General features: G+C 42.5%; 1 protein-coding gene across 3 annotated transcripts in view; it reads left to right on the forward strand.

Moving 5' to 3' along the window:
• The first annotated feature begins 1,159 nt into the window (after positions 1 to 1,159).
• Positions 1,160 to 13,645, forward strand: part of LOC117355404 (2-iminobutanoate/2-iminopropanoate deaminase-like) — a 32,523-nt gene continuing 20,037 nt past the window's right edge. For all 3 annotated transcript variants that reach the window (XM_033933909.1, XM_033933911.1, XM_033933910.1), the window contains exons 1-2: positions 1,160 to 1,253; positions 7,451 to 7,556. In XM_033933909.1, coding sequence (XP_033789800.1) covers positions 1,189 to 1,253; positions 7,451 to 7,556 — 171 coding nt within the window. In that variant the 5' untranslated portion in view covers positions 1,160 to 1,188. The remainder of the gene's footprint in view (positions 1,254 to 7,450; positions 7,557 to 13,645) is intronic.

The following is a 13,645-nucleotide window of genomic DNA, read 5'->3' on the forward strand; positions in this document are numbered from 1 at the left end:
ATGCCTATTTGTTCGCCTTCCCCTCCCCGAAAGGCTGTATCTACAAGAGATTCCTTGACAGAACACTGTCATTTCAAGCAGGCAAATGGAATACATATCTAACCACCCTCATTTCCAACTCACCCTCCTACCAATCCTTCAGAAAATCAATTAAAACCTATCTCTTTGACAAATTCCTCTGACTCCTTCCTGCCTTGCAACTTCTCTGAAACACTTCCGGATAGACCTAACTACTCCCGGCTTACAAATGTAATTAGAAAATTTTTCTTTGTAACTTCGCTGTCTGTGTACAGTCTCTTCCTCTGTAAACCGCTCTGAACTGCTCGTGGTATTGCGGTATACAAAAATAAAGTTATTATTATTATTATTGTTAAAATGAACAGTTGGTATGGATGGGCAGACTAGGTAGGCTGAGCGATCTTTATTTGTCCTTTCAATATAATTTGCATCCTGGTATCGCTGTGCCCCTTTCGCGATGTGTGCTGTACCACATTATTATATCTCTGCCTTTAATGCTATGCATTTTAGCAAGCCAGCCCTATTTTTCAGACTTGGCATTAGCATATAGACAATTTTAAAATATGTTTTTATTTCTCTCCTTCTTCCACTAGAGCAGCTGCAGTCTCTTTTCCTCCTTCCCAATTCCACTATATCTTTCCTCTTCAGTGGAAGACTTAGGGGTCGTTTTATCAAGCCGCGCTAGCGGGGTTAAAGCGTCGGACATTACATTACGCACTAATCCCCGCAGCCGGCTAAAAAACTAATGCCTGCTCAATGCAGGTGTTAGCGGCTAGCGCGGCAGGCAGTTTAACGCGCGGTATTACGTGCATGAAACCCCTACCGCAGCTTGATAAAGGGACCCCTTAGAACTTAAACTTTTCTTACAGAGGACTCTGCTCTCCTACCTAGAGTATCGGCAGAATCTTAACTTCTGATTTCTGCAAATGGGGAATAGGAAACCAAAACATTTTCTACAATAGGGACTGTATTAGTCGTTTGGACGTCTCTTTTTTGGTCTGTTTTTTTCAGACTATTTGCAAATATTAGCATTTGTGCAACTACTGACTTGCATCAGGGGCCTGAAAGTGAAATATGAGTCAGCAAAATTTTTTTCCCTTTAAGTTTCAAAGGTTACTGCAACCCTGGGGCTAGTGATGAGGTTTGCTTTGAGATCTCTAGACTTTCACCATGGCTGCCACAGTGAGGAAAGTGATCTATACTTCCAGAGCTCCTGTTAGGAAAGACATTTACAGGTACTGAGATAACTGTTAATACATGACACTGCTGTAAATCAAATGAACTTTTAAACAATAAACCATAATTGCTATTAATAATCATATCTTAAAGTGCAATGTAATTTTCAACTAGAATTTGGGGGATTTGTTTTAATTAGTTGAAAAAAAAACGGAGAAATATTTTATAGACTGCGTTTATATATTTCTGTGAAAGTTCTGAAGCCTGTGAATGGGGGAAAAAGAGCCTTTAGGTTGGTTTCAGACTTCTTGGTTAACAAAAGTTGTTGCAGTAGGTTAGAACCTTAATACACAGAAATCAACTTTACGTATGTTAAAATGCATAGGTTGGCATATTTTGATCAATTTTGTACATAGGGAGGTTATTTTGGAAGCATCTCCAGTGTAAATAGCATCATTTTTAAATAGTAATTTCAGAAAGCTGCTATTTGTACATGTGAAGATCAGTACCATACAGCAATTTCAAAGGGGGGGGGGGAGTGGTGTTAAGAGGTGTGATTTGGGTGAAGGCGTACACTTCTATATGGGAAAAAAATTCCCTCATTGGATCTTGTACCATGTCAAAGGCAGATTTTTAAAGTGTTTTTTTGTTTTGGATAGGACTTTACATGGGGAACTGCTCCAGTTGTTTACTTCCGCATCCAAAATGGAAAAAAAGTTTAGTCTTATAATTAATTATAATTGGTGGCATTTATACTTCTAGGTTTGTAAAAGGAACAGCTACATATGGAAGTTGTGAAATCACCATTTCCACATGGAAGCTGCTGAATTTGTGTTGCTCAATTTTTTTTCTGCATTTAGGGCCAGATTCTCAAAACTCACTGTGCCTTTAATGATGGTCGCTAAACCGATTCCAGGCAGTTTATTGTGACAGTATTTTACCAACCGATTCTCAAAAGGGCTTACACTGGTCTTTTCCGAGCTTTCTAGCAGCCTCTGACTCTGCCATGCAAATGTAGTACAATGGGGTCATTAATATTTAAGCAAGCACTCTGGGCAGTTCTCTATAGCGAAGCACCAGCTTTTAGTGACCAAAAATTACCAGCTGGTCTGGAAATGCCGGTACTATGATAAGCGTTTTCTCAGGCACATATATCTGGCTGAGGCTCATGATTAATTTTTTAAAACACACTATTCACATAAATTATGGTACTATTGTAATGGGGGGGGGGGAACCCCCTTAAAAGCATGCATCTCAAGTGCATGTATTAAAGGCGTGTCTTTATGTGCAGTTGTTGAAGGCCGATGACTTCACCCCTCTTCCCTTCCCTTCCATTCAATAGCATTGGCACGCCTAAGATTGACACATTTGCTGGTAGTTCTCCACCCCTCCTATCCACCCAAGCCATCAGTGCCTACAGTGTAGCTTTTTCCGGCATATGCATACATTTATGCCTCTCTCTGTGGACTATCCTGTGCATGTTCTGATCACTATCACCAGCAACTGATCTCATGTAAATGTGGTGACCCTCTGTGAACCTCATTTGCACACGGTTCTTTAAGAATTGCTCGTCTCTTTTGAATCATTAGATTTATGACCGCTACAGAGACCCGTCAGATGTGCGCTAGATGTGGTGTATTTAGATTTTAGCAAAGCCTTTGACAGTGTTCCACACAGATGTCTAATAAATAAACTGAGTGCCCTTGGGATGGGTCCCAAAGCGAAGGGCTGGGTCAAGAACTGGTTGAGTGGAAGGCGACAGAGGGTAGTGATCAATGGAAATCGCTCTGAGAAAAGTTTCTGTTCTTGGGCCTGTTCTTTTTAACATTTTTATAAACGATATTGCTGAAGGGTTGTCGGGTAAGATTTGCCTCTTTGAGGATGATACCAAAATCTGCAATAGAGTAGACATGTCAGATGGTGTGAATAACATGAAGAAAGACCTGGCGAAGTTTAAAGAATGGTCTGAAATTTGGCAGCTAAAATTTAATGCTAAGAAATGCATAGTCATGCATTTGGGCTGCATAAACCCGAGGGAACGGTATAGATTAGGGAGTGAAAAGCTTATGTGCACGACAGACAAGCGGGACTTGGGTGTGATTGTATGTGATGATCTTAAAATGGCCAAACAGGTTGAAAAGGTGATGACGAAAGCTAGAAGGATGCTAGGTTGCATATGGCTAGTAGGAAAAAGGAGGTATTGAGGCCCCTGTATAAGACTTTGGTGAGACCTCATTTATAATATTGTGTACAATTCTGGAGGTCGCACCTTCAAAAAGATATAAAGAGGATGGAGTTGGTCCAGAGGAAGGCTACTAAAATGGTATGTGGTCTTCATCATAAGGCGTATGGGGACAGACTTAAAGATCTCAATCTGTATACTTTGGAGGAAAGGCGGAAGAGGGTAAATATGATAGAGATGTTTAAATACCTACGTAATGTAAATGTGCATGAGTCGAATCTCTTTGATTTGAAAGGAAACTCTGCAATAAGAAGGCATAGGATGAAGTTAAGAGGTGATAGGCTCCAGAGTAATCTAAGGAAATACTTTTTTACAGAAAGGGTGGTAGATGAATGGAACAGTCTCCCAGAAAAGGTGGTGGAGACAAGAGACTGTGTCTGAATTCAAAAGGGCCTGGGATAGGCAAGTGGGATTTCTTGGAAAGAGATAATGGTTACTGTGGATGGGCAGACTAGATGGGCTATTTGGCCTTTATCTGCCATCATGTTTCTATGTTTCTACTGTAGACTGACTGCTTCCACTCTTTGTGCCACTTTACACATGTGCATTCTTGTATGATCATTGATGACTTTGATCCTTGACCTCCATCCTCCCTCCCCCGCTTGGATCCTTCTCTAGTCATAATTCCTAGTTTGTCATAAATGTGACCATCTTTTTGCTGTGTTAGTCTCAACCTCTATTTCTGGGGCAGATGCTGGGAACATTTCATTTAGACTGGTTATTTAGCAGGTAATGCACAGAAGCTTTCAGCCACTGCTTTACCATTCATGGAAGCAGTGACTGAAAGCTCTATGCTACAAAACTGGCCTCACACTGTTCTTCTGTGGCACAGCCACAGATGGACCTGGACCTGCCTAATATTTTATCTCCCTTAGTGTAGCTAGTGGTGATTTCCATCCTGCCAGTCGAAGACTTCCTCCCCACTGAAAAACCTTACATCTTAGGCAGCTGTAGGCACTGTCTCAGAGCCACTGTTGCTGGCCACAGGTCCCCCTCTGCGTACTTGCTCAGTTTTAATGCTTGCACGAAACTCAGCATGTACAGTACATGAGAAGGCAAGCGGCTGGTAGCAGCGGCTCCAGGATAGTGTTGGCATAACTTATAGATTGGGCAGCTATTAGTGGGAGGAAGTCTTTGACTGGAAGGGCTCAGGAATTCCCACCAGCACAGGAATGTCATTTACTTTAGGGGGAGGACGCTGGAGGGAGCTGGCAATTGAATTTGGGTTTGCTTTAGTTAGGGGGGATGCTGAGATGAAATTTTGGGCCCACCCTAAATCAACTGCCTAGCTATGCTACTGATGTTCTCTCTATGAATATAAAAATGATGAGAGTGAAATCTCCTCTAACATAGTGTGTGAGATGCCATTTTTGTGCAGGGAGACGCGTTTCACGAGTCCCATTTGAAAGGTATGATAGTGTTTACCTTAAAGCATTTAACAGTGGTTGTTATTGGTTGAAGATTTCACTCTCGTCATTTTTATTTTCAGCTTATGATCGGATTGGTTACACCCTGAGGCAGCAGAAATGTGAAATGCTGGCCATCGCTGGTGTACCAATCATGTTTTGAGATAAGTCTGAATTTATTTCACTTTGACCACATTGAATTTTCATTGCACCGCACAGAGCTTTTTATTTTCCCAGGGGAGGTTTTCATGCCTATGAAATTTTTTTGCCTGAACACCTTAAGTCACTTTTGTGGCGGTGGGAGGGCTCTCTTCAAAGGCTTTTTCCTCCCTTTTGGGTTTATTTCTGGCTTGTGCTCTAGCTGTGCTACTTCATACTGCTTTGTCTATGTGAAAGTGTTATTCTATCTGACATTTGATTTTCACTATTCCCCCCCTCTTCTACGAAACCGTGCTAGCGGTTTTTAGCACAGAGAGCCACGCTGAATGGCCCATGCTGCTCCCGACGCTCATTGAGTTCCTATGAGTGTCGGGAGCAGCGCAGGCCATTCAGCACAGCTTTCTGCGCTAAAAACCACTAGCGCAGCTTCGTAGAAGGGGGGGTATATCGTTCTAATTTATACTAAGTCAAAGATCTTGATACTTTTTTGGAGTGTGTTTCTGTTTCTCTCTATGCTTATTTTTATCTCTATTTTGTTTACTTTAATTATTATTTTAATTCTATCTTTAAATTATTTATTCATTACTTGCTGGAATATTTCATTTCTATCTCTACCTCTGTCTTTTTATTTTATTTTTCATACTGTTTCTTCAGGTACTTTAGTTAGATTGTGAGCCTTTGGGACAGTTAGGGAATTTCCAAGTACCTATCTTATTTATTTAGTTTTTATTTATTGTATCTTTAATGCATCATTTTTGTAAACCGCTTAGAAACCTCACGGTTATTAGCGGTATATAAGAATTAAATTAAATTAAAATTAAATTAAAAATTAAAACTAATGTTGTAAAATAGACTGGAACATTTGCACAAGCCTGAAAGCAGGTATAAATGTAGATGCCTACTTTCAAATATGTTTTCTGTAAAAGACAGGTAAAACATGCCCTTTTATAAAATTAAACTCCATAATGGACTGGTTTTACTCCTTAGAGCCTGTCACATGTCTCAAACCCTGATGCGCTTCGCCCAACATACCGTGAACTGTCGCACTTTATATCTACTATAATAAAACCCTAGCTGCGTATGTGCACTCATACCTGCATGTTCCGTGATCTCTGATCTGTGATCAATAGGTCCGTGACCGGCAAGAGTGCGTATGAGAGCTTGCAACGGCCCCGCATTCACGGTCTGGCTGGCTCCCTTACTAAAGTTGTTCGTGGTGGCGGCTCCTCTTGCATCCGGCCCTGTGTCCAGAGACAAGGCTTCCGACGCTGGTGCGCCTCTTGAGAGAAGCTGCCGCCGCGTCTTTGAACAGAAAAATAACATTTTCATGGGAGCCAGCCTTCAGAGAAGCTTTGGACACAGGGCCGGATGCAAGAGGAGCCGCTACCGCGAAAAGCTTTAGTAAGGGAGCAAGCCAGACCACGAGTGTGGGGCCGTTGTCAGTGCGGATCGGTAGAGGAGCTGCCGCTGCCTGCGGCTTTGAAATTTGGCAAGGGAGCTGGCCAGAAAATAAAATAAATGCTGCTGCCTGCTGCACAGGGAATGGGGTGGGGGACTTCTAAAATGTAAAGTGGCCCGGCCTACCAAAAGCCCCAAGGCTGCATGGTTTTCAGGTAAGGGAGAAGGGTTCCCAATGGACAGTGAGGAAGGTACAAGTAAGGGAGAAGGGCTAATGCTGGGCAGGGGGAGCAGGGAATGGGGGGGTGACAAGTAAAGGAGAAGGGCTACTGCTGGACAGGGGGAGCAGGGAATGGGGGGGTGCTGCTGGACAGGGGGACATAAAAGTAAAGGAGAAGAGCTACTGCTAGATAGGGGGAGCAGGGAATGGGGGGGGGGGTGCTGCTGGACAGGGAGGAGATAAAAGGGAGAAGGGCTGCTAGCACTCGTTAATGTAACGGGCTAAAAAACTAGTTGATAAGATAAAAAGAAACCACTAAACGTAGCTGAAAAGAGCTGCAAGAAAATCACAACTCTCCCCCCCCAAATAAACTGTAAAAGAAAAAGGAAAACTTTAAAAACTTATCTATTTCAGAAATTTCTAACTGACTCTTCAATATAAATAAGGATTATAAATGATGATGACTGTACTCTTAATATCTTGTTTTCCTTGTCCTATTATTTAATCTTTTGTAAACCGAATTGAGCCCCATCATTGGGATGAATCGGTATATAAGATTGGATTGGGAGGGAGGGAGGGAGGGATTTCAGATAGGTTAGTTTTAAAGGCATTTTTTCACATGTATATGACAAATTTATGCATGTGTAAAATGCTGGTTATAAAATTATAGATGATGACTAGAAGGCAGAGGAAGACTACAGAGTTGAAGATTGCGAGACCTGAAATGGCTTATTAAAGGAGGTGGTGGATGCTAGATTTTGGGTGTACTGTAGACGGATGTGAAGAGCACTGGCATTACATACTTTTCTCCTTGATTGTTTCCATGTACAGTCAGGCTGTGGTGGTTGATAAGACCATGTACATCTGCGGTGTGGTTGGTATTGACGTAGCAACTGGACAGCTTGTACCTGGTGGAGTACTCGAAGAAACTAAACAGGTAAAATTTTGGTGTTGCTAGTTGAATTTCAAATGATACAGGTGAGGCCTATTCCAGATAGAGTTCTTGTGATATATAGGGGCCAGTGGAATAGTAAGGGGGGAGGGGGGCAGACGACCCCAGGCACTTTCTTGGTGAGGGTGCCAGCACCTCTTTGCACCCCCACACTACTCGTGCGCCCTCCCTTCCCCCTGTACCTCTTTAAATCTTTGCCAGTGTGAGCAACTTCTCTGGCCTGCTGCTTGTGCTGGCCTGGCTCCCCTCTGAAATCAGTTCCTGGTCGCGGGGTCAGGAAATGACATCAGAGGGAAAGCCAACACCTTTACAAGCTGCAGGCTGGAGAAGCTGCTCACACTGACGAAGATTTAAAGAGGGAAAGGTGGGCGTGAATGTGGTGTGGGGGGCAGGGAAGGAGCAGGAATGGAGAGGAGGGTTCAGGGGGGCACCACTGCCCCAGGCACCTTCTACCCTCACTATGCTACCGATAGGGGCCCTTTAATAAAGATTGTTAGATTTTGCAGTTACCACGTCTCAATGCAAAAATTGGCATGCAGTAAGTGTGACATCTAATGTGGCATGCCCAGAATGTCCCCTTGTTGTTCCTGTGACAAAAGTGTTCATTAGCACATGACACGGTCACAACTGGCACAGAAGCACTTACCCTCAAATTCTGTATATGGCGTCTAAAGTTCTGCACATACATTGGTGCACATAGCCAATGTACATGTACAACATAATTAATTGGCCTAATTGACATTGATAACTGGCAATTAACTCTTGTAATTGATGATAAATTGAGACTAATTAAAAGTTATGCTCATAACTTGGAAAGCGCAATTCTATAATAGTATGCTTCAGTTGCACTGCATGAATTTGAAAAGGGGGGCATAGCCAGGGGTAGATTGTGGGTGAATCGTGAGCATTCCAGAATATGCCCGATGCATGCGTAACTTAGGTGCAGGTATTTAGGCCTGGTTTTAGAAGGCCGAAACTGCTGCGCCTAAGTAATGCGTCATACACAGATGCTAAGTGTGATTCTATAAAAGGTATGCCCACCTTGTAGAATCACGCTACAAAGACATAAGACATGCACATCCTCAAAACTGATTATTTCCAGTGACACACACACACAAAAATAAAATGTATTAATTTTATTTATTTAAAATTATTTATAACCCGCCTATCCACAAATATCATCGGGGAACAAAAATTACATGCAAAATAACACTAAATAATACATATAATTATGAAACAGCATGAAAAAGAACTACCATTGCTTTAGCTGTCACAGAGCTCACACCAAAGAAGTACTCAAACACAGTTTAATAATAATAATAATAATAACTTTATTCTTATATACCGCCAGCAATCTTGCGACTTCTAGGCGGTTTACAAAACGAGAGACTGTAAATACAATAAAGAGAAACTGTACAACTACATCTGATAACATTAATAGTGTTTACGACAGTGTGTGTGCTGCAGGCCAGGAAGTGCCTAGCTGCTTACACAGAAGTAGAAATATTCCGAAAATTGAATAGAGTGTTCCTGGTTAGTGATTAGGGGTTGAGGTTGATAATTTATAAGTACAGGTGTGTGATGCTGTTACGAGGGGGGTTGATGCTCCGGTTCATTACCTAGGTATTTCAAGAATAGATAAGTTTTTAGGTGTTTCCTGAATTCTTCATAGTTGTTTGTGTGTGCAATTAGTTTTTCTAGGTCTTTACCCCATGTGGCTGCTTGATACGATAGCCGTTGTTGATGGTGTCTCTTATATTTGCACCCTCTAGCCGGTGGGGAGACAAATTTCGTGTGTGTTTTTCTTTCATGTCTGTTGGTTGGGAATGAGAAGAGGTCTGTAATGTATTTTGGGGCTAGACCGTTTAATACTTTGAAGCAGAGACATCCTAGCTTGAACTTCGTGCGTGCCTCCATCGGCAGCCAATGTAGGAGTCGGTAGGAAGGGGTTACACCCCTTTTCTAAAGTTTTCACCCCTTTTCTAAATCCTCTCTTTTAGTACTGTTATGTTGTGGCCGATTTAAATTTCTGACTGTATGGGACAAGGTATTTTTCCATTCTCCTTTTATCTTTCCTAAATACAAAATCTCCTTTATTTCTTTTCTGTTGTCTCCTTTTCCTACAACTGTCTGACACGTTTTTTCTCCATTTCCCTCGTCTGTGCTTCTCTACTAACAGATTTAAATTTTCTTTCCCTCTCTGCACCCTACAGTCCTCAATCTCCCTCTTTATTCACTTCTTACCTATTTGCTAGCTTTTCATCTTCCATTCTTCTTCCTAATCAACCTATTTCTTCCTCTTTCATTTCTTCCCCAGCCTTATCTTCCTTCTCTCTTTCACTCAAGACCTAGAACCCTATTTCCAACCCTCTGTACTCAACCCCCTTCCAAGCCTTCATATTCCTCCTTCTACTTCTTGTTTCCTTACCAGCTCTAGATCCTTCCCTGGCCTTCATCTCATTCTTATCTTCTACTTAGCTTCCTATATTCCTTTCGCCTCTTTCCAGCTCTTCTATTTCTACCTTCTAGCATTTCTTTACAGACCAAACCGTTTCTTCACTTATCCCTTTCTCAGTGCCTCCATGTTCTTCAGTTTCACATCATCTTTCCACCCTATCCCATTTACTTAGCCTTTTCTAAAATCCTTCAGCTCTTCTAACAGACATTACATGTATCCCTACTCAGCAGTATTGCCCTCGGTGCCACATAATCTCTGATTCCCACTTAATATCAAAGTCCTCAGTTGGTCTCAGGTTCCTTTACTCCTTTTCAATCTCTAGATTTCCCTTCTTAATTTCTGAGTTGTTGTTGTCCCTTATCCCCAAGTTCCCACCTCATGCCAATCCCAAAAGATATATTTGTGTCCCTCCCCCCAAAAAAAATGGTAATCCCTAGGGTTCCCCTTCTGTAGTGAGGCCATTCCACCAGGCTCATACTTTCTCTCTCATACTCCCCCCCCCCCCCCCAGCTCATCCATTGCAATCTCTCTCCACTCCTAGGCTTATCCTGTCTGTCTCACTCCTTTCAATACCCCCCTCCAGGAGTAGGCAATTCCATTCCTCAAGAGCCACAGGCAGGTCAGGTTTTCAGGATATCCACAATGAATATGTATGAGATGGCTTTGCATGCACTGCCTCCTTGAGATGCAAATCTACGAGGGTCATTTCATAAATAATGCATACTATTTTCTTAAATTTACATGTTTTATTTTTTTTTTCCAATTATTTCTTTACAGCCTTTCAATATAGTCTCCCTGCTATGCAATGACAAAGTCCAAACGTCCGGAAAACTTCATTATTCCATCCAAGACACTGTTTTAGTTCAGTTGCCGAATGGCTTGGATACCAGCAGAAGAAAGCTCTTCCAGAGATGCAAAACGACGTCCACGCATAGGTTGTTTCAACTTTGGAAAAAGGTCAAAGTCTGGTGGTCTCATGTCTGGACTGTAGGGAGCATGAGGTAACAACTCCCAGGCATATTCGTGTAGTTTTTCAATGACATTCCCTATGTGCGGGCGAGCATTGTCATGAACAATGAGTGGCCCAGCCAAGAGCAACTGAGGTCGGGTTTTGTGCATTTTTCTGCGCATGTTTTTTGCAAAAAATCACAATAATACACTGCTGTGACACTTCTTCCACATGGAACTTTGTCTGTGACGATGATGCCTTCATGATCATAAGCAAAAATCATCATTTGTTTGACTTTTGATTGAGCTCATCAAAATTGTTTTGGTCGTGGGGAAGATGGAGCTCTCCACTCGTCATTGAAAAAAGACGCGAATACGGCTGGGAGGTGTTACCTCATGCTCCCTACAGTCCAGACATGAGTCCACCAGACTTCTACTTTTTTCCAAAGTTGAAACAACCTATGCGTGGACATCGTTTTGCATCTCTGGAAGAGCTTTCTTCCGCCAGTACCTGAGCCGTTCGGCAACTGAACAAAATGATGTCTTGGAAGGAATAATGAAGCTTCCCGGACGTTGGGACTAGGTCATTGCAAAGCAGGGAGACTATATTGAAGGATTGTAAAGAAATACTTGAAAAAAAATAAACATGTAAATAAAAATAAAATAGTGTGCATTATTTATGAAATGACCATCGTATCTCATGAATATTTATTGTGGATATCCTGAAAACCTGACCTGCCTGTGGCTCTCGAGGACTGGACTTGCCTACCCCTGTCCCCCTCTACCAGTCCCTATTTTAAAATTCACCCTTTCCACTGTTGCCTGAAAGCAAAGGTGTTGCATATGTATTTGCTGTGAAACGGAGAAAAAGTTTAATGTACTTATTCTAAATCACCAAAAATAACATTTTGATAGGTTTTTTGTTTTGTTTTTTTAATAGTAGAGTATCAAAACAACAATTTGGCCTTCAAGAAGATCCTACAGCAGTATACTGAAATATATATCTATATCATTCATCATTCATGCCAAAAATTACATATATGACACATTTGCTTTCAGACAAGGCAGTGATTCAAATTGGCAGAAGGACTGTGATGCTGAAAGGAAAGACATAGGAACCTACATTTCTGAACCAGGCTGGCAGTAGTGATCACAGTGGAAGTATAAGTACCTTTGGGATATAGTGGTGCTAATTTCTGGGGGAGGGGGGAAAACCCCGCAACATTCCATCTTGGGCGGACAGCAAAGGTGATTTGTGGGCTTGAGGGGAAAGCAAAATTAGAAAGCAGCTGTGGTGATTTCAAGCACCTGGCTTCCTGCTTTGCACAATCCCCAGCCTGCAGGCACACACAATTTTTAGACAGCAAGCTCATGACTTCAGCACTCGTCAACTGGTTGAGATTCCTGCTCGAACATGTCACCTCTTGCTCTTAACACTCATCATTTCTCACTGATCCCAGCTCTCTTCCTTTCTCAGCATTTCCAAATTCCCTATCTGCCCCCCCCCTCTCAGCCTCCATTCCTCTCAAACTTCTAGTTAAATGGTTCTCAATTCAGTCCTGAGGGAGCACACCCAGCCATATAATAGGGATTCTGGAAATCCACAATGAATATGTATGTAAGAGATTTTCTTGCACGGCCTCCTTTGTATGCCAATCTCATGAATATTCATTGTGGATATCCAGAAAACCCGACTGGCTGTGTGTGCCCTGAGGACTAGGTTGAAAACTCCTGTTCTAGTTGTAGCCTTTTTTTTTTTAATAGCAGAAGCCATATACCCTGTCCTCCCAGATGAGTAGTAAGCAGATACACAGAACCGGCAGCATGGAATGCTGCTACTGTTTGGGGTTTTGCCAGGTACTTGTGACTTGGATTGGCCTCCATGATGATGGGATACTGGGCTAGATGGACCACTGGTCTGATCCAGTAAGGCTATTCTTATATTCCAGAGCCCCTGCCCTGTCCTGTCCCAATCTTAGCACCTAATTTAATTATTAGGGAAAGGGAGTGGGGCTTGTATACCGCCTTTTTGTAGCTTTACAACCACTCTCAAAGCAGTTTACATACAGGTACTTCAAGCAGTTTCCCTACCTGTCCTGGTGGACTCACAAGTTTAAGTGACTTGCCCGGGGTCATAAGGAACAGTGCAGGGTTTGAACCCAAACCTCAGGGTGCTAAGAACATAAGAATTGCCGCTGCTGGGTCAGACCAGTAGTCCATCATGCCTAGCAGTCAGCTCACGCGGCGGCCCTCCGGTCAAAGACCAGCACCCTAACTGAGACTAGTCCTACCTGCATACGTTCTTGTTCAGCAGGAACTTGTCTAACTTTGTCTTGAATTCCTGGAGGGTGTTTTCCCCTATAACAGCCTCCGGAAGAGCGTTCCAGTTTTCCATCACTTTCTGGGTGAAGAAGAACTTCCTTACATTTGTACGGAATCTATCCCCTTTTAACTTTAGAGAGTGCCCTCTTGTTCTCCCTACCTTGGAGAGGGTGAACAACCTGTCTTTATCTACTAAGTCTATCCTCTTCAGTACCTTGAATGTTTCGATCATGTCCCCTCTCAATCCCCTCTGTTCGAGGGAGAAGAGGCCCAGTTTCTTTAATCATTCGCTGTACGGCAACTTCTCCAACCCCTTAACCATCTTAGTCGCTCTTCTCTGGACCCT

Source organism: Geotrypetes seraphini, chromosome 2, assembly GCF_902459505.1.
Source record: "Geotrypetes seraphini chromosome 2, aGeoSer1.1, whole genome shotgun sequence".
NCBI lineage: Eukaryota > Metazoa > Chordata > Amphibia > Gymnophiona > Dermophiidae > Geotrypetes > Geotrypetes seraphini.